We start from the raw sequence: 26,373 nt of genomic DNA on the forward strand, positions 1-26,373 counted from the left end.
ACACAATGGGGGAATACACACAGGTGGAGGCTGAAAACAGTTTTCCTCTTCTTAGTTGTGAAAGCCAAAAGAACTCTAGTACAAAGAAATAGAAGAACCCTATATGTGGGTCTCAAACCAAACTCAACTAACTAAGGTGGCATACTAACTGAGCCACAAACTAGAGTAGATAAGGATAGCTGTCATCCAGCTATTATTCGTGGGCGGTGTACCAACCGCATCTGCAGCTAACAAGTCGGTGACATAAATGCACAACGGTCACCCTGGCATATCACGAGTGGAGCTCGATATCTCAACACTTTTTACTGTTGATTTTGCAACTTCTTCATTTTGCATAATGACTCATGATGAGTACATCTCTCTAACTAAACTAGTGCGTAGATCTTTATTTTGGTTGGCTTCTATGGAGTTGTGTGAGAGTTTATCTTTATTATAGTACAAGTCCTGCAATCTCCGTGGATTCTTTACTTATCAAAAAGATTTCATTCATTTCTATGCTTCATCCACTCTTTTTCTAATGGGATGGATTTTTGTAGATATTTGTCCAAGCACTTTCTACCATGTAATGAAGTCCACTAATATGGTAGTGGCATTGCAAAAACCCCTCTAGAAGAGGGTCTTCGTTGCCATGCTTAGTACGTTGCCCCCCTTTGACTTTTGCATCGTGCATTATCACTCATGATGGATGTGCCTTTCTAAATGAACTAGTACTTAATTTTCTATTTTGGTTGGCTACTATGGAGTTATGTGAGAGTTCAGTTTCTATTGCAGCATGAGGCCTGCAGTCTCCTTGGATTACTTACTCAGGAAAAAGAATCCATGGACCACATAAGAGCATACCTTTCCACTCTCAAATGTTGGCATGTCATGCACACATAGATGGGAAATGCAACGCTTTATGTATTATTGTGTATGCATTGTCTAGGTTGAAGAGGCATGATATATAATGCAATGGCATATTTGCTAGAGCCATGAGTGTTTCAAATTTTTTTGTACGGAGATTTGCAATCTTGTTCCTTGAGTTTCTAAACAAGCCAACTGGAATTTGCTTTTATATTGCAGGACATATTGTTACCTCTTATGGTTAACCGTGATCGTGTCAAAAGGTCTGACAATTTGAATATGCTCTCACCAGTTGACTTAGTTCCAGCTGCATGTGCAGCATGGCGTTTTTCACTACTAAATGATGACACTAGCCTTGATGATGTAGAAATCAGCTCTATAAAGATTCCAACTCTTGTGGTTAGTGCTGAGATTATGACAAAGGTTAATTTGGTGAAGCTAGTGCTCTAATTCTGGGTGAAGGGTTAGAAAACAGGTCGGATGCGAAAATGATGGTCTGTAATTCATTTATGTAAAGTATCTCATAAATAATCTTTAAAGACTAAGAATTTCGTATGATTGCATGCAGTTATCGTCAGCAGAAGATCATGTGCTATCCTCTGTGAAAGAAGGTGGCAGGCTGCAAAGGCTTCTGCTCAATGCAAAGCGCATCATTTTACCGCATAGGTGCATACGTGGACTCTTAAGTATCCCCTATAATAAACAAAAAGGATATAGTATTGTCTATTGAAATAGTTTGTGAACAAAAATGATGTTTCAACAAAAATCTAGCTCATTTTAACTTTTATATTTTACACTCTCCATGTTCTCTTACTGTAAGACCAACCCCCCATCCCTCTCCCGCCCACCCCTTGCACACATCCGAGTGTCTATCCTACAAGGGGATTACCTTAGCCTCAGCCATCCCCATGCAGGTGCACTAGGAATATATCGTGGTATCTTCTCCTCAACTTTCAGAAGTAGTTGCCAGGACCACATGTACTCTCGAGCTGCTAAGCCCTCTACTTTGAGTAGTTTTGAGTAGTCTTAAGAGGTAGTGAGAGGAATAAGAACCCATTGGCCCGTCTCTACTTTGAGTAGTTTTGAAAGTTTGGATAAAAAAGTAATCCATGTATTTGTATATTACAAGAAGACGTCCCTAAAGAGGAGACATACAATTACAATATCATATGATTTCATTGTAAGACAAGTAAATTGAGTAATCTATCTAGCGAATAGACAAGCTATCATAAAGGGATTGCCTGAGCGACGTCCGGAATAGTAAACATGGAAAAAGTAGACTCCCCAAAGACTATGATTTCTAGAGTCCAGAGTTCCCAATATCAAGAACACACACACATGCCCGCCTGCACATCTCCAAAGAAAAGAACTATCTATTAGAAACTGAGAAAATGAAACAAACCAGCAATCCATGGGACTCTTGAGCAATCAAAATGGACAGCTAGCTGCTATACAGCCTACGTCACATGATCCTAATTCACTACCTAGAGTATCCTGGAAGTAGGTGCCAAAACCATGGTGGAGGGCTATACAACCAATGGATTTATCGATTTGTGAGGGTGTAAAATTGCCTACATGCCATGCCTTGCAGAAATGTTATTGCCTTTCCGTATTGTTCCTAGATACGGGAAGTGTACAGATAGGTTGTGTAGAATTTGTACAGGAAGCATACGTACAGCCTTTGTGTAGCTATAGTTTTTGGCTTGGTTGCTTTTGTTCTACAAGAGGCGTACGGAGCTCGTACGGATTGCAGGCTATCTAGTCATCAGGTATGGTTGGCAGGCAGATGCACGTACGGCTGACGTACGATTGACATATGGATCAGCCCATCCTATGCACGGGACTGCCTTGGGCTTGGTGCTTGGCCAAGTGGTTCTTGGTTGCATGGGCAGCAAGCGAGGTAGTGTGGAAAGAATGCTCTCTAATGGGTATGCTTTAGTCCATGCATGAGCTGGTTTGGTGGCTCCGAAGTTGACAGTTATTCTCTTATGCCTTCATTTGGAACTTTGAGCACATCATAGGTCTTGTGTGCGTTTGCTCGCAGGCAAGGGAACTGTGTGATCGATAATGGACTACTAGTAACAGCTCTGAGTATTTATGCAAATGCTTGGGACAGATTTAAATACTTACTGTTAAGCTTGGTGACAGCAATGAATAACAAGGAGTAAGCATGGGGCTTTGAACCCTACCAGAGTGTGAAGCATTGTCAATGGATGGTAGCTGTGTGTCCATGCTTTTTCTTTGTTCTAAACAGGTGAATGGCTAAGAGGACACTCAAGGGAGCAAGCATTAAATAAATACCGTAAGGGGCGCCAAGCCATTTGGGGCCAGTGGGTGCACTGTGTACTATTTTCATTGAGCAGGGGCATTCTAGCCTCACCTTTGTTGTTGTTGAAGTTTGTTTCTAAGTTGTGCTCAGTGGTTGAAGTGACTGAAGCTTGCATTGTGGTTATTTATGAGGTTCATGACTAAGTAGAAGAAGATCACTGCCCTTTTAGTTATCGAAGGGGGGTTTGAGTGGTTCCATTGCTGGGATCGTCACCATCTTCCCATAGAGGTGAGCCTTGGTAGAGTTGGGTGAAGGACACCTTCATTGCAATTGTTGCTATAGCCATCAATCTTAGCAAGCATGTCGCATCGTGAGAGGTCATTGACCATCTCTGAGTAGGAGGGGCAGGAGGAAGATAGAGCATCAGAGAGCTTTGAAGAGGAGCATACCATCAACGGGGGTGATGACCAACAGGATAGTGGGGTACAGCCAGTTTCTCCTGAGCATGCCATTGAGGACTCACAGGATGAGCTAGGTGAGGCAGAGGAGCTTGATCCCAATGCCCTTTTTCAGTTGCGAATGCAAAGTGTAGCGGGAACCCTATCGTAGTTGCAACTTGTTGTCATGGAGATTATGCAAGCTCCTCCCCCTATGGTTGCTCCCCTTGGAAGCATAAAGACAGCTCAGAAGAAACATAAGTAGCACAAGAAGACCCCTAGGCATGTTTCTTTTAGTAGATAGCCTTCAGAGATGCCCTCGATCACCCCTGTAGCGGGTAATGCCAACAACTTTCATTCAGTCAATCAGGGACAGCAAGACCTTCCTCATCCCACGATGCATCTAGGATATTTTGGAGGGGGATTGGTTTTTCTGGCAATGGTGGCACCATCCGCAGAGGCATGTGGAATACCGGGTAGCTTTATGGGCAGCATGCAGCCTGGAATGCAGAATTTCCAGCAACCTATGATGGGTGGAATGCCCCTTGCAAATATCAATATGATGTACTCGAACATTGGGATGCAACCTGGAATGCCTGGGACAATGGGCAATACTTGGAATATGCCACAGATGCAGGGAGTGGGACCTGGAATGCCAAATTCCACCATGGGTATGGGTGGAATGGCTCAGAATGCGGGAGCAGTGATGCCCCCACCATTTTTACAGCCCCCCATCTATGACAATCTCACCCTCAAAGGCAAATTGAAAGATTACAAGGAGGGAGGGGCAACTGTAAAGTTTGAGACCTTCAATGGGATGCATGACAGATTGAAGGCTTTGACATTCGTACAACAGTTTGATGCTGCCTACTCAGGTTGACACTTCACAGAATCCTCCAAAGTCCGAAAGGCAGCCACCTTTTTGAAGGGCAATGCGCTCCAATGGTGGACCAACCTTCTTTTGCAAGGCAGAGCACCTACTGTCACGTACCAGTTGGAGGATGCACATGTGTGGAAGAATGATGCATAAGTTGAGAAGCATTGGCTCTCCAAATGGGGTGGAAGGAGTGCCCACGTGATTGTACTCTTGCTATTGACTACTCTACAATGCTCATGCAATCCACAAACCACATATGAATGCATAATGCCTCATACACACATTCCATGCATACGAGAGGTGACAACCTCTCATGCCTCTTGGGATCCATCCCTTGGGCATACCCCATTGTTCTACCCTTAGCCTATGACTCTTTTATGCCTACCATTTATTAATGCATACCCATGCATTTCTACCCATTCCTATCCTAGGACCTACATGTGTATGGTCCATATATATTAATCAATTAACATATCCAATACATTATCCATATGGCATTTGGCCATTTAAACCTACCTAGCCTACCTTATAATTATTACATTTGATCATGCTAGCCTAATACATTCTAGACTACAAAATCGTGTCATGACATGCCCTCTTGCTTGGGACATAGATGTCCTCATCTATTAGGTATTCCCCTTTGTCTTCATGGTCTTTAGCACTCATTAGGTTCTTGTATAAACTTCCATTCAACAACTTCCATCTTTCATCTTCATATTTGGTACTCCTGCCAAACAAATCCAACATTAGTATGTTTCTTTAAAGCCAATTTTCAAATAAATCAATAAGAAAGACATAGTACTTATCTTTCATGTTGTGTCGTCCATATACTCCTTTGCTTTGGACATTCCTACAAAGACTAATACAACTTTATCCATTAGGGTTAGTAGGAATCCATTTCCGTTCTACTTTTCCTTTCCAACATGATACCATTTCCTAATTCAACTTTATCCATCAGGGTTAGTAGGAATCCATTTCTATTCTACTTTTCCTTTTATTTTCTTCAAATTTTTTTAAATCTTTTATCTTTATCTTTTTAATAAATAAAATAGCAAGGTAAGAGAATTAAAGGGAACTAAGGGAAAAGAAAGGGGAAAATATGAGGAACTAGAGGGACTTAGAGGGAAGGGGACTAACTAAGGAGAGGGGAGGTGAGAGAACTAAGGAGAAAGAAAGAAAGAAAGATATATTAACGTCCACGGGAGACCTCGCGGGCCTATGGGACAAAGCACACAGAAGAGCGAACTCATACAAGCCTCAGTGGGCTGAAGCAAAGGGTACGCTAGGACCCTTGCTGAGTACTAATCTATGCTAACATAATCATAATCATAAACATAATCATAATCATAATCATATCATATCAATCAATCTATCTAGGCGTTGGGACGAAACTGAAGCCTAGTACAGTGATAGCTCTCTGGTGGGCTGTGAAAATATCTCGTATCCGCGTTTGTCGAGTTGTCTCGAGTTGTGGCGGGAGGCGCGGTCTCCTCACTCTCTGGACTCTTTGGGCTATGTCTAGAGTGATCCCTCGTCTCTGTCGGTCTCCTTTGAGGAAAGCTGTGATAGGTCGGACCTCAATAGAGTGTACTCTAGGGGCTCTCTGTCGCACATGTGGCCTGTGCGTCCCTCTCTCGGCGGTGCTATGCCGGTTGCTCATCCAGACTGCTCTCATATCGGCTAGCTCCTCTTCCTCCACTCCACTGTGTCTGGGGGCTGACTCAAATGTATAGAAGTCTGTGATGTGCCACTGTGCTCGGTCACCTTGTATGTCCTGTAGTGGTTTGACTAAACCTTGCTGCTCTTTGATTTGTCGTAGAAGCGCCTCCCCGTGCCTCCGCATCTCCATCAGATAGAGTCCGATACAGACATGGTCATGGAAATGGATCAGTCGTGACAAAGGGCCGAAGCCATTCCCCTCTAGGAAGAGACAGTGGTAGCGTCCTTGAATCCCATAGTAGGCTCGGCAAACACAAAGGAAACGCTCCTCTGTCTCAACCGCCCCCAGCGTACATAGCGTGCAGATCCGCTGCTCTCTAGGTATACCCGTTGCTCTCCCTGCCTCAATCCTTAGCTGATGGGATGAAACCGGCATCTGACCAATGGCAGTCCTTAGTGCATGAGATACTTCTCTATCCTCGAGATACTGGGGTCTGATAATGAATCCCTCCTTTGATACTCGTAGGAAGTGGTCGCGATAGAACTGGGTCTTGGTGGGGAGTTCCTGGTCCTCCCCCCAAGTTTGGGATGTGTGAAGCTGGAGGAGGTCTAACCGTATAATACGGTTGATCTCATCTTGCGGGATCAACTCAGGAGGTGCATCCATGCTGTACTGAAAGGGGGGAAGCCTATCCATTTGGATACCGTGCCTGGCAAGCTATGTAGATATGCATGCATACCATGTGTCTGCCCCGCTCTGGGTGAGTTGTCTGGATGATTCTAGGGCCAATCTCGAAAGTCTCCAATGGGGTAAGTCCCACACCCTGTGGATGAAAGTCACTGTCTGAAAGATGACATCAACCTGAGAGGTGTCATGCCGAACTCTGCTTGTACTATCTCATGTGGAAGTGAGGGCTTACATCGGATCATCCTGGATCCCATCGTCACCTGTAGCCGCTCGAGTATGAGGAGATCCCCTAGTGATGAGCCCTCACTAGCTATGCGATCTATGAAAGATGTGATCTCATTAATGTAGAGTCCAAAAGGAGTCGGTGAGAGAGGGCAGCCCTGCTTCACCCCAATGGTACTCTTGACCCACTCCAATAGGCCGCCTGGGGCACGGACCCTACCTCTGACTGACTCATATAAGCTCATCACACCCCAAATCAGTATCTGTGGGATCTGCATCTCTTGTAGTCTCCCGATCATGTGGGATCGTGGAACAGTGTTGAAGGCCTTTCAAAAGCCTACGAAGCACGTGTAGACTTTCTGATGTGTGGACCTCGCCTCCTCAATGATAGCTCTTAGAGTCAAAATGTGGTTTAGAGTAGAGTGCTGCCTCTTGAATCCTGCCTGCCCTAGTGCTCGTTGCCCTTATGCCTCTGTGTGATTGCTGATCTCTGTCTCTAGCACCGATCCATAGATCTTGGCCAGTGTGTGGCCAATCATGAGGGTACGATAGTTTCTGGTGTCCCCGGGGTCTCTTGCTTTGTGTATTGGTACGATAGTAGTGGTGGTTCATGCTGGTGGGAAGCCGTGGCAAACTGCAAGGTTAAACATATGTGCAAGGATCACTGCTAGGACCTCCTGCCCTTGTGCAAAGTGCTATGTCCGAAGGCCTTCGTGATCCTGTGCTTTTCGGTTGTGGAGCTGGCGAAGTGTAGATTGCACATTTTGCGTAGTGAATAGATGACAAGTAGTGGGCCTGGGCATAGTGGACATGTTTGGCGGTGTCTACCTCGGGACATCATATAAGGAGCATGCATAGGTGTGCCACGCGCCCGGATCGGTGATGGGGATGGGTGGCTTTCCCTCCCACGAGGAATCCCCACTCAGTGGTTGGGTCTCCTCCGCGAAATGATCTAATGATCTCATCCATCCTATGTGTGAGGAAGGCTCGTCTCTTGAGAGGAACTAGGGAGAGGGGACTAAAGAGAGGAACTAGGGAGAGGGAACTAAGTACGAGGGGAGGAGTGATTTTTTTTGAAATGAAAGGGAGGGGGGGTTGAAATACGAGGGAAGTGGGTTTGAAATGAAATGAGGGTAGTAGGTAGAGGGAGGGGTGACTATGGCATGTCAGTGGCGGCAGCTAGACTGCAGATGGTAGAGGCGACAGTGCGGCGGTAGAGGAGGCAGGGGCAGCTGCACTCGCCACATGGCGATTAGAGGCGGCGTGTGGGATTTCAAGGGATGCAGGCTGCAGCAGAGGCTGTTGACAGCGGGGCGACATGGTTGTAGGCATAGGCTGGTGTGGCTGCAGGCGCATTTTGTGGCGCAGATCGCGGCACTTTTGGCGTTGTGCACCACGCGGCACACGCTCTGCGCCTTGGGGACGACGGGGAGCCCAAGGCCTCACAAGGCCTTACTCAAGGCCTTCCATAAGGCCTACACAAGGCCTTATACAAGGCCTTATTACACACGAGTCAGACACTCGGATTACTGCGCGACGGCCATAACAGGGACTTCTAATTCGAATGGCGGCTAGCTTTGTTGGCACGCAGCCTGACGCAGGCTTTCTATTAATTTTGCGCAGAGTGAGGCAGATTGACTTCGAATTCATGATTCTTGAAAAGACGATTCCCCACGAATTTTTACGCCTCCTTTCCTTCTTAGTTTCTTCTCTCATTTTATTTTTTTTCACGAGAATGCAAAATGAACTACAGAGAGTACGAAGCCACTTGGGTAAATTCCTTTGTGCATTGATGTCGCGCTGATGTTGCAGCTTTCACATGACAGGTCCAATAGTCAGAGGATCACTGCTCTGATACCACTTCTCACGTACCGGTTGGAGGATGCGCATGTGTGGAAGAATGATGCATAAGTTGAGAAGCATTGGCTCTCCAAATGGGATGGAAGGAGTGCCCACGTGAGTGTACTTTTGCTATTGACCACTCTACAATGCTCATGCAATCCACAAACCACATATGAAAGCATAATGCCTGATACACACATTCCATGCATACGAGACGTCACAACCTCCCTTGCCTCTTGGGATCCATCCCTTGGGCATACCCCATTGTTCTACCCTTAGCCTATGACTCTTTTATGCCTACCATTTATTAATGCATACCCATGCATTCCTACCATTCCTATCCTAGGACCTACATGTGTGAGTGCTCCATATATATTAATCAATTAACATATCCAATACATTATCCATATGGCATTTGGCCATTTAAACCTACCTAGCCTACCTTATAATTATTACATTTGATCATGCTAGCCTAATACATTCTAGACTACAAAATCGTGTCGTGACACCTACCACTTGGGTCAAATTCAAGCAGGTCTTCTTAGCAGCATGGTTCACTACCACTTTTGAGGCGGATATCATGACCGTTTGGTACAAGTTTGATGCTGCGAATTGCAAAAATTTGGAGGACTACCATAAGAAGTTTTGGGAAGCCCTACTGCCAGTGAATTCTTACATGCATGTACCGTTGTCCGAGCAAATTGAAAGATAATGATGTGGGTTGCCAAAGGAGATTCGGGAGTACTGTATGAAGACAAGGGTCTCCAATATGTCCTAGTAGGTTGAGAATGCCACTATCACTTATGCACTAATGGAAGGGAAAGTTTTTGGGTTCAAAGGAAGCTCACAGGAGACATCAAGGTCAAAGGGCAGCAAGACGGAATCCCCTAAGAAGTTCAGAAAGTTTTTGAAGCCCATGAAGGCAAAGTTTTGTTAGAATTATAGATATAATTCAGCAGTGACCAATGTAATATAATAAGCTAGTTAGGGGCACTTTTCCCTCTTTAAGAGGTTTTTCCCCCTAACCCCAGTTAGTTCACAAACTATGGTTAGTGACTACTAAGGTTTTGTCACTAGGACAAAACCTTATCTTTCTCACTTTGAGTTGTACTCACTCACTCTATTCTATTGCAACTACGTCTTCAGCTTCCAAGCTTCCTACTCTCTCAATCTCTCTTGCTCTCACTCATTCTCTCTATCCTTCATTTGGTATCAGAGCAGGTTCAAGAGTCTCTGGCTCCGTGCTCCCTCAACGTACTCCCCCTGCTCCAACTTGTCCGTATAGTATTCGCCGTCTGCCTCCGTACGTGTCGTCGTCTGCTTCCGTACAGTTCCGTACATCACATCGCCGCTGTACGGTTTACCGTACAGTCCTGTACTGTACCTGCTAGCCGTACCAACGCAGGAATCCCGTACTGTACCTGCTCACCGTACATCGATCGCCGTACAGTTCCGTCAAGTTTCGTACATCGCAGTCGTACAGTACCCGTCGTACAGTATCCGTACCTGTCGTCGTACAGTACCAGTCGTACAGTGCTGTACAAACTGTACGGCATTTCCGTACTGTTCTCACTGTCCGTACTGAATCCGCTTCAGTACAACAGGTAGCTGCTTTGTTTCGAAAAGAACCAGCACGTGTTTTTGACAGACAAATTGTGCAGACAGCCATTGTTTGGCTCAGTATTCTGTGAGTACATTTGGGGCATTTTGTATATTGCAGCATTGCAATCATTGTGCAAGTTTGGAGCTACATCTGGAGCAAAATTGCAGATCTAGTCTGAAATTTGGGGCTTTTGTTTAAAAATTGCAGATTTGGGGCTTTTAGCATTTTTGCCCCTTTCTGGCTGCAATTTCTAGCCACAAATTGGGGCTTTTGTGTTGAGAGAGCATTTTTTTTTTTGGAGTATTCAGTACATACTGCCTTTCTTGGAGTGTTTGGAACACTTTTGGCAGATTTTGGAGAGTTTTAGATGCTTGGACAGATTTCTGACAGCTCAAGTACAGAAATCTAAGTTGCATATACAGCCCGTGCTTGGCTGTGTTTTTGGGAGTTGTGCATTTTATTCCCAGTAAGGGAATTCAGCTTTATATCTGCTTCAATCTCTTTCTCTGATATGGCCCATCAAAATCAGAATGAGTTCCAGTTCGGTGGTCTTTCACAGGAAGACAAGTTGGATGGTACCAACTACTCCCTCTGGAGTTTCATGGTACGTAATATTCTGATTTCTCGCAATTTATGGGATTATGTCAATGGGGATGAAATCCGACCAGCAGATATTGCACCTGCTACCCCTCCTCAGCAAGGAGGTGGAAGAGGTCGTGCACAGGGTGCAGCTGCAGGACAAGTTGTTGGTGCAGCTACAGTCAATACTCCAGAGCAAAAGAGATGGGATTCACGGGATGCCTTAGCCTTGTCATGCATCTCTCTTTCAGTGAAAAGATCAATCATTCCGCATATCCGGTCGTGTAAGACCTCCAGGGCAGCGTGGGATATTTTGGAAAGCATGTATGCAGCACGGAATGATGCCAGAGTATCTTTCTTAAAAAGAGAGTTGAGCAATACACATATGGAGGAGGGTGACTCCATGTCAGTCCACCTCACAAAGCTACAGGATCTCAGAGAGCAGTTGTTAAACATAGAGATGATTACAACCACTCTGAATTCTCTTCCTGAGTCTTATCTCAGCTTTCACACTTCGCTGAATTTATTATTGAGGGGGGGTGCAAATCCTCTCACTTTTCATGAGTTGATAGGACTTCTGCTTCAGGAAGAGCAGACTAGGAAAAATTTGGCTTCACGTGCAGGTGAACAAGCCATGCTCTCAAAATTTAAATAAAAAACAAAGGGACAGGCAAAGACAACAGCAAATCAGCCTTCCAGTGGGTCAGGACAGCCTTCACAAAAGGCTAAAAGTGATGCAAGTAAGCCCAAAAAGAAGGGTTTTTGTCACTACTGCAAAAAGCCAAGTCATCACATAGCAGAATGCAGGAAAAGGATTGCAAAAGAAAAGAAAAACAGCTCAGGAATGGCTGTTTCAGATTCAGCCCCTTGTGCATCTGACACTGGGGATGCTGCAGCCAACTTTGTTGGTCAAGATTATGCCTTTTTATCTTGCATTTCTGATTCTAGGTTGGCTGTTCCAGATGCTCGGGATAGTACAGCCTCTTGCAGTGATGATACATATGCATTCTTGACTTGCAGCTTTGACTCTTCTACAGATGCATCTGCTTTCAGTGTTAATGAAACACTGAACACATGGTATTTTGACAGCGGTGCATCCAAGCACATCACTTCTAGGAAGTGTCTTTTTGCTTCCTTGCATCCACCTCCTGTTGGTAAGAAAGTCACTTGTGCCAACAATTCCTCATATTCAGTACGTGGCACAGGAGAAGTTGAGCTCACTGCAATTGATGGCTCAATTTTCAGACTTTCAGATGTCTTATATGTGCCTGGCATAACCAAAAATCTCCTTTCAGTGTCCACTCTTTACAGAGGGGGATTTCAGGTCATCTTTGAGGATGACAAATGTGCTGTCCGAGACAGGGAAGCTAACTATGCCTTAAAGTTATCTGGTACTTTGCTGCGTGGGCTTTTTCAGCTTGATATTTTTGAGAAAAGAGCAGCCCATGCTCTGGCAGTTTCTACCCCTACAACTGCCATGCAAAATGCAGCACTATGGCATGCCAGATATGGCCACATGCATTATAACAGCTTAATGACACTTCAGAAATTTTCAATGGTTGATGCATTGCCACCTCTTGAGATACCTCCTCCACATGCCTGTGAAGGGTGCATTTTAGGTAAAATGCATAGATTCCCCTTCAAAAAGGATGGTTCAGTTAAAGCTGTTCGCAAATTGCAGCTTATACACAGTGATGTCTGTGGTCCCATGAGGACTCCGTCATTGGGTGGTCATCTCTACTCCACTTTTACTTGGGTTTATGGGCTGAAAAAGAAATCTGAAGTGTTCACAGTGTTTAAACACTTTTCAGCCATGGTTGAAAATGAAACCGGACTCAAGATACAGACATTACGCACGGATAGAGGTGGGGAATACCTATCAGCAGAATTTGATGCTTTTCTCAAGCAAAAGGGTATTGTGCATCAGCTCACAGTCAGGCTGACCCCTCAGCAAAATGGCAAAGCTGAGAGGAAAAATAGAACTCTCATGGAGATGGACAGATGTATGCTGAAAAGCAAACACATGCCTCATAAATTCTGGCTAGAGGGTTTAATGTGTGCCAATTACATTTTGAACAGGGCTCCCACTAAGGCTTTAAAAACTAAAACTCCTTTTGAGGTCTGGAATGACAGGAAGCCTTCAGTGGATCACTTCCGAGTCTTTGGATGCCTTGCCTATGCACATGTGCCAGTTGAATTTAGGCACAAATTGTCAGATAAAGCCATCAAATGCATATTTATTGGATACAGTGCAGAAAGCAAGGGGTATCGTCTCTACAATCCTGCTACACGCAAAATCATTGTAAGTAGAGATGTAATATTTTCTGAAAATTCAGCTCACACTCAGGCTGAATTTCAAATGCCTTCATCTTCAGAGGATGTCTTTCAAGGGTTGCTACCCATTGCTTTGGGCTCCTCTGCTGATTTTTCTGATCCAAATCAGAATTTACAGCAACCTTCAAATGCTTCAGTTCCGCCACAGGATGTCTTGCCTCCTCCACAGGCAGTGGAACAGGTGGTGCAGCAAGAAATTGCAGACATACATGCAGCAAAAACAGTCCCAAACTGGCTGTTACAGACTCTCAGGGAGAGTAAACTTGATGCTCCGTTACCTGGCAGGACTCGCAGTGCAGCAAGGCACATGGAAGGTGCTAATTCAGTGGAATCAGCATATGCAGGTACTCTCCTTGATGACGAGGAGCCTGCCACATTTGAAGAGGCAAAAGGTAATGTGCATTGGATGAATGCCATGCACGATGAGTTGCAGTCCATTGCTAAAAATCAGACTTGGGATGTTGTGGACTTGCCACAAGGTAAACATGCTATTGGCACACGATGGGTATTTAAAGTCAAACAGAAGCCCGATGGCTCCATTGACAGATATAAAGCCAGGCTGGTTGCTAAGGGCTATGCTCAGAAAAAGGGCATAGATTATGAGGAGACATTTGCTCCTACATCCCGGATGACCACCATCCGATCAGTAATTGCAATGGCTGCACATTTTGAGTGGAATGTTCATCAGTTGGACATAAAAACAGCCTTCTTAAATGGGGACTTGCTGGAAGAGGTGTATGCCAAACCGCCTTCCAGGCTTTGAAATTACAGCAAATGCACTTCAAGTATGTAAGCTCAATAAAGCTTTATATGGGCTGAAACAGGCCCCTCGTGCATGGTATGCCAAGATACATGCCTTTTTGACCAGCAAGGGGCTGCACAATAGTCCTACTGAGAGCACCCTCTACATCAAGATGGATGGGGGGGAAATCTTAGTCATCCTTCTTTATGTTGATGACTTACTGCTCACAGGGTCCAATGAAGAAAAAATTGCAGATTTCAAAGCTGATTTGCAGACCAACTTTGACATGTCAGATTTGGGGCTGCTTCACTTTTATTTGGGGATCCAGTTCTCTCATGAGAGACGTGGCACTGTTATGTCTCAGTCCAAGTATGTTCAAAAACTCTTGGACAGATTTAACATGCAAGAGTGTAAGCCCATATCCACTCCTATGGAACCGGGGCTGAAACTCACAATGCATGATGCAGGAGAATCAGTTGATGCCACACTTTACAGTCAAGCTGTTGGATGCCTCATATATCTCTGCAATACTAGGCCTGATATTCAGTTTGCAGTATCTCAGGTGAGCAGGTACATGCACAGCCCCAAAACTATGCATTGGCAGGCAGTTAAGCGCATCTTCCGTTATTTGCAGGGCACCAAGTCTTTTGGCTTACTATTTCCCAGGGGGGGTGACTTGCAGATGCATGCCTACAGTGATTCAGATTGGGCTGGTGATTATGACACTAGGCAGTCCACTAGTGGCAATTGTTTCTTTTTGGGTAAATCTTGCATTTCATGGCTGAGCAAGAAACAATCTACAGTGGCTACCTCATCATGTGAAGCTGAGTACAGGGCAGCTTTCACAGCAACAGTTGAATGTGTCTGGCTGAGACGTTTATTTGCTGATCTTCATCTGTCTTTGGAGGGTCCTTCTCCAATTCTCACTGATAGTCAGACTGCCATTGCAGTGGCAAAGAATCCAGTGTTTCATGCTCGCACGAAGCACATTGAGGTTCACTATCACTACGTCAGAGAGAAGTTGCATGCAGGAGAGATCAGTATGATCTTTGTGTCCACACATGACAACGTTGCAGATATTTTCACCAAAGCGCTACCACGTGAGAAGTTTGAGGCATTTCGCAGTGCCCTGAACTTATATCCATTTGGTGATTGATCAGCCTTGTACATGACATTGGCACTGCAGGGGGGTGTTAGAATTATAGATATAATTCAGCAGTGACCAATGTAATATAATAAGCTAGTTAGGGGCACTTTTCCCTCTTTAAGAGGTTTTTCCCCCTAACCGCAGTTAGTTCACTAACTATGGTTAGTGACTACTAAGGTTTTGTCACTAGGACAAAACCTTATCTTTCTCACTTTGAGTTGTACTCACTTACTCTATTCTATTGCAACTACGTCTTCAGCTTCCAAGCTTCCTACTCTCTCAATCTCTCTTGCTCTCACTCATTCTCTCTATCCTTCAAGTTTCGGGATAGAGGTGCATACCGACCCGTATGTCAGATGAGGAAAAACAAATTCTTTATGATGCGAACAAGTGTTATATTTGCAAGGAGGAAGGCCACAGGGCTTTTGAATGCCCTCATAAGAAGCAGAAGTTCCCTCCTACTGAGCAGGGTGAGCACAAGGAGGAAAAGAGGACTGATAAGAAGAATAAAAAGCCCAAGCCCACTGCTGGTCTTTTGCCAGACTTGATTGGGGCTGCTGAGAATATAGATGCTACAGAGTTATGCCGAGCATGGGGCAAGATAAGAGACTAGACAGCTGTGATGTTTTTCGATCCAGGAGCCAAGGCCAACTTCATCTCTCCGGAGCTGGCTGGAAAGTTGGGAATACGGGCAAAAGAGATGGGTCCTCTGTGTGATGCAGATATGGCTTGTCCGGGACTCAGCTAGTGAGTTACTCTGGTGATAGGCAAGTTGCGGATGCATATTCAGAGCTACATGGACACAGAAGAGTTCTACATTAAGACGTTGAATGGTTGTGATGTGTTACTGGGGATACCTTGGCACTTTCATGTTGGGGCTGCTTTGGATACAAAGAAAAAAACAATCACAATCACTCACCGTGGCAAAACCCACGTTCTTGATGCTAAGTTGAAGGGAGAATCCATCCCTGTTGTATTTGCTTCTGCCATTGGCAACATAATGAAAAAGCAACTTTCAGCGTACTTAGTGTTTGCATCTGAAAAGAAGTCAGTAGAAGACGAGTCTCATTTTTCTAAGCTGAGTGCTAGTTGGCATTCTATACTACTAGTTAGCATACTATAGCACTATTAGCATATTAACAAGTGCTAGTTAGCATACAATGCTAGCAAAAATAAACTACATTGCTAGTAGGCATGCTAGAAATATCTAACTTCTCATATTCAATCCATGTAGTCCAAAGATGGAGCACCCAGATCATAGCATATTAGATTGCTAGTGTGGTATTTACAATTGCTCACCATTGTTTGGTGTTTGAAAAACCCTTTGATTGCCATTCTTAAATCAGTTAGAGTTTATCGTTTGTCTGCTTCTTTTTCAGTTTAGGGAATGTTTTTATGACTCACTTCCATAGGAGTTGCCCCTTGAAAGGCTAGAAGACCACACGTTATATATAATTCCTGGTAGCAGCCCTCCTAGCTAACCTCCTTACAATGTCAGTGTAGCCCAGCAAGAGGAAATTATGAACTAGGTCAAGGACCTGTTGGAGAAAGGGCTGATTCAGCCCAGCTCTTCACCTCACTGCTCACGCGTGCTCTTGGTCCAGAAGAAGGATGGATCCTGGTGAATGTGCATAGACTACAGAGCCCTCAATAAAATTACCATTAAGAACAGATTCCCTATACCCAGGATAGATGATATTTTGGATAGGTTACAGGGGTCTGGAATGTTCAGCCGCATTGATATGAAGATTGGTTATCACCAGATGAGAATTCAGTCAAAGGATGTTTACAAAACAGCATTTCGTACCACATTTGGTCTGTACGAGTTTCTTGTCATGCCATTTGGGTTAACCAATGCACTTGCCACCTTCAACAGAATGATGGACATGATTTTTAGAGAACACCGAGCCTTTGTTGGCACTTTCTTCGATAACATCATTGTGTTCTCTCAAGATGAGGCTGAACATAAGAAGCACCTCGCAATTGTTCTTGAGGAGCTACGGAAGCATAAGGTCAATGCCAAGAAAAGTGATTTTTCATGAGATCCATTTTCTTGGGCACATTGTTTCCAAGGATGGAGTTAGGATGGACTCCGCCAAGGTAGAGGCCATCAGGAATTTGTCACACTCGAAGAACATCCATGAAGTACGTAGCTTTTTAGGCTTGTGCTCGTACTACATGAGATTCATTCGGTATTCTACAGAGATTGCATCTCCTTTACACGCCTTACTGAAGAAAACACTTTCAGATGGGGTCCCAAAGAAATTGCGGCTTTTGACCTATTGAAGGAGAAACTCTGCTCAGATCCTGTGATTATTTTGCCAGATCTTCACAAACCCTTCGCTATCCAAGTAGATGCAGGTGGGAACAGCATAGGAGGGGTACTTATGCAGGATGGTCGAGTCGTGGCATATGAGAGTAGAGTGCTCTAGGATGCTGATATGAATTTTGGCATCTATGAGAAGGAGATGTTGGCTGCCACACATGTTCTTTCGACCTGGAAGCATTATCTTTTGGGTGCTGACTTTCATGTTCAGACCGACCATCAATCACTGCGGTACTTTCTCACTTAGAGAAAGTTGTCTGAGAAGCAAATGAGGTGGGCAAATTTTCTTTCTATGTTTCATTTTCAGATTGTGCATGTGCCTGGGAAGAAGAATGTTGTTGCAGATGCACTCTCACAAAAGCCCACTCCAGATGCAATGTCTGTTAAGCCAGAAGTTTCAGCAGTGACAATTGCATATCATGATGAGCTTGATGCCATGAAGGATCAATACACCAATGATGCTGATTTTTCACAAATTTATGATTAGTGAGGCATGAGCACTATACTCTCAAAGACGTTTTTTTGATGATGCATGACAGACTGTGTGTCACGAAACGATTGAGGCCCAAAGTGTTGCAAGAGAGTCATGCTCCACCCTAGGGACACAAAGGCATTGATGCCACCATCAAAGCTGTGGAGCATTATTTCTTTTGGCTGTCATTGAGGAAGGATGTCGAGGCATATGTCAGGACATGCATCACCTGCCAGAAGGTGAAACTGCTGCAGCCTTTACCTATCCCCGATCGACCCTAGCAGAGCACTGCCATGGATTTTATCTTTGATCTTCCTCGTACACCATCGGGACATGATGGGATATGGACCATTATTTGCAGATTCAGCAAGCAGGCCCACTTTATTCCCGCAAGGAAGAAGATTACAATAGACTAGATGGCGATACTTTTTATGTCTCATGTGTTTAAACATCACGGGATGCCTCAATCAATTGTCAGTGATAGAGATCCGTGGATGACGAGTCTTCTATGAGCACCACGCTGAACTTTTCATCCTCTTTTCATCTTGAATCCGATGGGCAGTCTGAAGAAGCCAACTCCACCGCCCTTGATCTTCTCAAGTGCTATGTTTCGGATCAGCAATTGAAATGGGAGCAATTTATGCCACTTGTTGAGTTCGCTTACAACAACACTGTACACTCATCCACTAGGAAAGCCCCCTTTGAAATTGTGGCAGGAGAATGGAAGGTACTTCCCATTCTGCATACAAAAGAGAAGATTTTTGAAGCGGACAGATTTTTGGAGAGCTTGGACGTTGCTTATCAGAAGGTCAAAACAGCCCTCCAAAATAGCCAAGGGAAGCACAAACGGGCAGTAGATAAGCATCGCTGAGAGTTACTCTTGAAAGAGGGCGATTGGGTGCTGCTGCATTTTCAGAAAGCACAACTCAGGAAGATGAAAGGCAAGACCAAAGTGTACACAAAGCTGAAGATGAGGTATTATACTCCTTTTCAAGTTTTTGAACGCATTAATGATGTAGCTTATAGGCTGAAGCTACTTGCCACTTGGACCATACACAATGCCTTTCATGTGAGTTTATTGAAGCCTTTCCAAGGCGATGTGCCTGCCGAACTGCTTCATGAGGATCAGCTCGAGGTTGAAGAGTTGGATGAAATCTTGGGTTCGGAACAGATTTTGGCACATATGGAAAGAAAAGTGAAAGGTAGAATTTCCCGTCGCTACTTGGTGAAGTTTAGGAATTATCCTGCACTGGATGCGAAGTGGATGGAGGAGGGTGACTTGGCAAAGTCACCTCAGATTTTGCAGCTCCACTTGGACACGTTTTAGCTTGCGCCCACTGTGGTACAGGTTCCTACAGGTTCAGCAGAGCAAAGATTTGGAGCATTGCCTATTGCGCGAGAGGAGGGTAGCACCTCCCCTTAATTCAGAGACTGCTCATGTATCTGGAGATCGCTTGGTGGCACCGATTGTCTCACCCGAGATGTTGCTTGCTGTTAGTACTTCTGCCGTGAGGGCTCCATGATGGGTGTTCATGACACTCAACACAGAGGATGCATTGATGTATGGGTGGACTCTCGAGCTCTCCTAGCCCATATTATCATTGCAAGTTGTATGTTACAGATGATGTATATTCTGGTATGGGCTATTTCTGCCTATTTACTTTACTTTCAGTGTAATTTTTTCAGTAGCAACCTAGGTAGTTTGTTGTTTAAAGAGGAGGGTATGTCACGGGGACGTGAAAAGTGATGTAAAGTATCTTTGTAACTCGACCCCCGCTTAACCCAAGGTTAACATTGGTTAAGTGTAGTAATGGTTTGGCCGTCGTGAAGGCCTGACTGGAGGAAGTGCATGCTTCCTAGAAGTTCCTAGGGGCAAAGTGTAGGTGCACCACTAGGTCCTAGGGGCAAGGCAAAGACTTTAAAGAGGGGTCTAAAGGTTGGGCCCAAGGACAACCAACGTTGTCCTTGGTATGGGGGTTAGGACTTGAATGAAGGAGAAAATGGCAAGAAGGAGGTGCCATAATGCATGCCCTTCCCCCACCTTCTATCCCTCTCCCCTCACTCTCTTGGAGGTTCTGGACGTCTAGCAAAAGCTCCCTGTGTGGTTTTCGTTGCATTTTGTTGCTCTTGCTATTGTGTTGCTACTCTGGCTGCTCCCCTCCCTTTGACACGTTTCTCGAGGGAGCTTTTCTATAGACACGCACCTTGAGAGATTGTACAGAAGCTGGCGCGGATCCCAAAGCAGGAAGGCGGACATTTATTGTAGTCTGTATAGCCATATGGACTGTATGGAACAAGGTGCAGCCCTATCAATGTGCTATATGGGCTGGTTGATGCGAGGAAATGAAGCCCAGATCTCGGTGCTGAGGCTGTGAGGAAGATGTGCATGTTTGCCCTTTGAGGGTAGACGCCATCAAGTACATTGCAACTCCAGCGGACTCAGATGACAATTGGGATTTGCCATCCACGCAATTCTTCAGGTTGGTTAACATGCTCTTGGAGATCGCCCTTGAGAAAGATACATCATGTCCTTTCACTTGCTCTACTGCTGCTTGAGAAAGCTTGACTCCACCATCTTTACTAATCTGAGCGTTGGGTTATACATCTAGAATATCCTGTCGAGAATTGGTTTTAGGTTCTGTTTTTCCTTGTTCTTTCTTGCTTTGCAGCTTTTTGCAGTGCATGCATGTTGTTTGCAGTCCTTTCAAGACTCCTAGAGGTTCTAGCAAGCACCCAAAGGCAAGGGTGTTCTTGTGGCAGACCTAAGGACTGTGTGGATGCATGTGATAGCCTTGAGGCTGCCTTGAGCTCAGTTTGCTAGTGGTTTGGATGCTTGAATGCCTCTCAGTTGGGTTAGATCAGAGGTGGATGCCTGAGTATGCTTTGCCAGTGGGAATTCTAGTGGTGCACTTGGATTAGATGCCTTGAAGATAGGTAGAAGATTTGTAGAGAGGAACAGTGCAGGGTTGAACCCAAGAGAGGAAGAAGGGAGGGATTTAGAGGGCTTGAAGTGTAAGTCACATGAAGAGGATGGGAGTGAAAGGGTGTCTGATGTCAAGGGGGAGAGTGGGGTTTGGGATATTGGAAGAGGAGGGAGGCTAGATGGAAAAGAAGAAAAATGAAGGGATTGGGTGGGGCTTTATATGAAAGGAGGCAGGGGTGTGGAATTAGTCAACAATTGTCCAAGTTTAGGTAGAGGGGATTTTTTTGTAGATGCTTTAACAATCTTTAACCTTCCATTAACCATTACTTTTCATGGTAGGTGCTTTAACCATCCTTAACCTTCTATTGCCCTTTCATGGGTATTATGTTAAATGAAAAGTCTTCATAATTTTTAAATTTACATAATGATACATGGGATGTTTTGTTTTTTGATCAGTTCTTTGATGAGAAAACATAAAATTGTTGAGACTTAACACGTGCTACGGCTAGTTATTGAGTCTTAACAAGAACAAGACTTGGTCCATTTGGATGGGATCATACCTCACATCAATTCACACATACATGAGTACTAGAACTTAGCTTCATTAGTTACTCAAGGAGCATTGGAAGGGTTGACCAAGATAGGTTTGGCTACAAATTGGTGTCAGTGTGTATCTGATAGTATAAAGGACCAACCTCCTGTCAAGAAGAGGCCTTAGGGACAAGCCACTAGCATGGGACCGTGATTGGCTGGGATGGTGAGGGATTTAAACGGGAAGGGAAAAGAGCATCTCGGTGATGAGGATGTGTACTAACAGACAAGAAAACCAAAGGATAGGTACATGTGATGATGACAACATGGATTTGAAGGGGATTAAAAAGACTGGCCAAGGGTTACTAGGGGGGATGGGGGATTAGAGTAAGGAGGGAGAACGCTGACCAGGGGTTAATAGGGGGGACGGGGGATCATATGGAGATGGTGGCGGTGAGGGAGGGAGAAGGTGCACCCTATGCTAAGGTTGTCATTTGCTATACTGATCATTGTGGGGGTGGAGTTGGGCATTGAAACATATGTGGCTAGGTCCAAGAAGTTCTCCCTATCACGAGATCGGATGCCTCATGGAGATATCATCCATCTGCTCATCCTCTGGGGGGGCTTTGTCTAGGGACGCTTTAACATTGTTGTTTTTGTAGAGCCCACTCGTTTAGCATTCTTTATCATTTGCTTCCCTCTCCTTTTGGCCTCCACTCTAGTCCAAACCCCCATCTGATGGGTCCACCCCAAGGGTTTTCGGACTAGGGGTGAGCCTAAGCCAGTCAAGGCGCTAGTTTGGGGGTGGGCTGGTCTTGTCATCTGTCCAACCAAAGGGGAAATCTCAAGGAGCTTGAGGTAGAGAGGGAGGTTGAGTCACGAGTCATGGTAGGCCTTTGCCAAGTGGCCCATCTTCCTACTTATGCATTGCTGTGGTAGGCGTAAGACCTTTGCCCACTGCGTAAACTTAATGTGTCCAACATCACCTCCTTGGGGAGAGTGTTAGGGTGATCCAAAATCGATCGAGCCTTTGGTACTCAATCGGAGAGCACCATGGTGGCTGAAGTAGGGGTCTCTAGTATAGTGCCAAAATAAGCCCCAATAGACGAAATAGTGGCTTTGGATACCTAAATGTGATCAAATATCTTGGCACTTGACAGTCCTTTCCATATCATCCACTGTGAAATCATGGTACCATGGGGTGAAGAAAACCAAATGTAAATTTTTTAGCAATCTCGGTGTCAAATAAGACCCTGGTATTACCGTTGGAATAGACGACGATGACCGTGCAATGTGATGAGGTGGCAATGTGTGCTCACATGTTGCTTGCAAGAATGCTGCTGTTTGGCATTGTGTGCTTATATGGCACTGACGATGTGGTCTAATGACATCACATGCTGACTGTGACTGATGATGTGGCCTATTGATTGACATGGCCATAGCTGACGTGTCTGTTGAGATGGCAAGCTAAAGGTCACCAGGGTAAGATGTTGAGAGCATATCATGAGGGGCAATTAGATTTTCTAAATTTGGGTGAAGAAAGGAATTAGAATGCCCACTTATGGCTTGGCTGGGGGGGGCAGGGAGTAAGCGATAGCCCTGAGAAAAGCATTTTGTCCCTTTTAGGATTGGTGTAGGCCATCTTCTCCCGGTTCTAGTGATGCCCTATGGGCCCTGGTATGTGCCTTGTAGGCATAGTAATAGGCACTCTAGTATTTTAGTGCCTTTTATGCAGCTCTTTGCAGTGATAGCCTTGAGGCGTTTGTGTTTTCAGGTCTTTTTTTTCAAGGGTATCCCATTTGCAATGGCTGGAAACAATCATGATCTATTTGGCATTCTTCGTGAAGATGATAAGTTGGATGGCACCAACTATCCGATGTGGTCTTATCTCATGAAACATATTCTTGTTGCAAGGCATTTTTGGAACATTATTTCTGGGATTGATCTGAGGCAAGCCAATGCTACAGTGGCTGCCCCTATTGCTGGTCCCTCTGCAGAGGGTACTCCTTCTGATGCCTTATCCTCTAGCACCCCTGCTGCTGCTCCTCCAACTCCGGAACAATCAAGATGGGATGCAAGAGATGCAAATGCACATTCGTGTATTGCTTTATCATGTAAGAGAATCATTATTCCACACATCCGGTCTTGTAGGACAGCAAAGGATGCTTGAGACAAATTCGCTTCTCTTTATCAGATTCGCAATGAGGCACGTGTTGCATATTTAAGAAGGCAATTGAATGAACTCAGTATGAATGAAGGTGACTTTATGGATGCGTACCTGACAAAGGTCAAGGACCTCATGGAACAACTTGCCAATATTGATGAGGTGGTGCCAAATTCTGAGCTTGTCAGTACCACATTGAATGGACTGCCAGATACATATCAAGGGTTTGCTACAACCCTATGGGTAATCTAGACCACTATTCTTTTGATTAGCTAGTCACTTTGTTTTTGCAGGAAGAGCAAAGTGGTGCTAATAGACAAGCCATTATTCCTGATCATGCATTTGCTTCACAGCAGACAGGAAGAGGCAAGGCTTCCAAGCCTATGGGCAAGCCTAAATATGGGCCTAGCAGTGGAAATTCCTTCAATGCATCTAAAAATACAGCAGATAAGTCAAAGAAGAAAAGATGCAACTATTGTCGCAAGCCTGGACATGACATTTCAGAATGCAGGAAGCGCATTGCTTCGGAGAAAAAGAAAGCAGGATTGACAGTTAATGCCTCACATGCAATTGAATCCCACGAGCCAGCAGATGCTTGACATGCACATGCTCTCCAGGATGATTGGGCATGGGCTGTCCATTGCTCATTTGATCCCTCCCAAGTTGATGCACTCTTTACTGCTAATGATGCTCAGTCTTGGTATTTTGATAGTGGTGCTTCCAAGCACGTCACATCTTGCAGATAGTTGTTTCATTCCTTAGCTAATGCACCTCGTGGTGGAACTGTCACATGTGCTAATAATGCCTCCTATGCTGTAAAAGGAATTGGAGATGTGTAGCTCACATCCATTTCAAGCCATCCTAGCTCACATCCATTTCAAGCCATCCTGTCACTCTTGACTAATGTTCTTTTTGTGCCTGGAATAGAAGTCAACTTGATTTCAATTTCAGCAATTGCCACTTCAGGTTTCAGAGTGATTTTTGATGGATACAGATGCCTAGTATATGATCTTCGTGATGACAATGCCATAGTTCTCACTGGCACTTTGAAAAAGGGGCTTTATCACCTTGATGATCACTCAGCTGCACTCTCTATTGAAGCATTTGCTATTTCAGATTCACAGCTTGCTGAAACTCATCTTTGGCATGAGAGAATGGGTCATCTCAATTATGGAGCTCTTGCCAAGTTACATTCACAGGACATGGCAAATGATGTATCTCAAATTCACACAGTTTCCAAACATGTGTGTGAGGGTTGTCTTTTGGGTACCTTAGTCCTAGGGTCTTCCTTAGGGTTGTCTTTCCTTAGCCCTAGGGTCTTCCTTCAAGTACCATGTACTTCTCTTTTCATTTTCATCTAGTTGACGTGACGGCTGATATCCATCGACTCTTGAATCTTGTGCTTGCTCTCTCGTTTATCGATCCTACAATTGGAAGGGGAGGAGAGGTAGTGGGGGGATCTATAGCTTCTTTTTGCTAATTTGGCAACTTACATGATGTTACATTGTCTTGGTGTGAAAGCATTCTCAAAATTTTCAAACGTGTTTTGCTATTTCGTTCACAATTTTTTCATCATATGTACTAAACTATTTGTAAACAATCCTAGCATGTGCTCTATGAATAGAACTTTTCTGAAACCTCTATATTGTGTCAAGTGCAATGAGTTTGAGACTATGGTTATGTTTGGTTTGTATTTTAAAATGATCTGTTAAAGCAATGGGAGTTTATAATTGAAAAATAGGAAGTGGACAATGGCACGAATTACACCAAGCTTTTAATATGTGCACGGAACCCTATTCACTGAGATTTCATGTTGAAATGCCATAAATGACGTACCTAAAAAGGCAAATTGGAAATCTAAAGTCCGTACTTCACTTGCCTTTTGAGTTTGGGCTTGCTCAGCAATCAACCTTTTTGCTCTTGTCACCCAATGCAATTTGATGGAGCATCAAATGAGTTCTCTCTCTTTTTGTTGCTTGGCTGTGTGGGAATACAGTGGACACACTGCTCTCCTTGAGGATTCTATAAACTTGTGCACTATTATGGAGGCACATGGGTTTTCTTCACCAAGGTCGGTACAGGAAAGTGACTTCCTAGTCAAACCTAAACTTCTACACAACGTGCAAGAAAAGATGATAGATGAAAGGCTGGATGAATTGGGGAGACTGCTTCAGCCATGGCGGGTGTGTGACGGCTTTTGCTAGATTTTGCCTTTTCAATAAATTGGTGGATTTCAAATGGGAAAATGATGAGTTGTCTTCTGACTTGATTTTGGAAAATCTTCTTAGATTTTGACATCACCTCTTGTAAGTGGTGAAGAGAACCTACCGAATCCTGACGTAAGTTTCCTACCTTGCTCTTCCTTTGAAAGAGAGATGCACTTGCTCACTTTGTTCATCAAACTTACCTGATGGTTTGATTGCTGTCTGTCTTGCCACTTGTAATGTGTTCTTTTTTGGTTCTCAGACAAAGCGGCCACTGCTATTTGTGGGCAATCACACCATGTTTGGTGTATATGATACACCTATTCTCTTTCATGAGGTTGGTATCAACTGTATGGCAGAAAACATCCCCCGAGCTGTCCCTTTTGTTAAGTACCATCATTTCAGAGCCCAGCAATACCTCTTAACATCATACGTATTAGGAAGGTGTCATACAAAGGGGTCAATGTAAAAAGAACTTAGTGAAAATGTTTCATTGTATATATTTAATCAT

General features: G+C 44.4%; 1 protein-coding gene across 6 annotated transcripts in view; it reads left to right on the forward strand.

The window, feature by feature from the left end:
* LOC147894113 (phytyl ester synthase 1, chloroplastic-like) overlaps positions 1–26,373 on the forward strand; it is a 65,704-nt gene that overhangs the window by 22,812 nt on the left and 16,519 nt on the right. For 5 of the 6 annotated variants that reach the window (XR_015542137.1, XM_087385197.1, XM_087385194.1 and 2 more), the window contains exons 4-8: positions 1,063–1,242; positions 1,412–1,509; positions 25,655–25,841; positions 25,947–25,997; positions 26,125–26,199. Coding sequence is in view for 5 of the 6 variants with exons in the window: in XM_087385197.1 (XP_087241323.1) it covers positions 1,063–1,242; positions 1,412–1,509; positions 25,655–25,841; positions 25,947–25,997; positions 26,125–26,199 (591 nt within the window). In the remaining variant the exon portion in view is untranslated. The remainder of the gene's footprint in view (positions 1–1,062; positions 1,243–1,411; positions 1,510–25,654; positions 25,842–25,946; positions 25,998–26,124; positions 26,200–26,373) is intronic. The other variant, XM_087385199.1, reaches the window with a different exon arrangement.

Source organism: Dipteris shenzhenensis, chromosome 14 (genome assembly GCF_047967505.1).
Source record: "Dipteris shenzhenensis isolate YYH24624 ecotype China chromosome 14, Dip_SZ_1.0, whole genome shotgun sequence".
Classification (NCBI taxonomy): Eukaryota; Viridiplantae; Streptophyta; class Polypodiopsida; order Gleicheniales; family Dipteridaceae; genus Dipteris; species Dipteris shenzhenensis.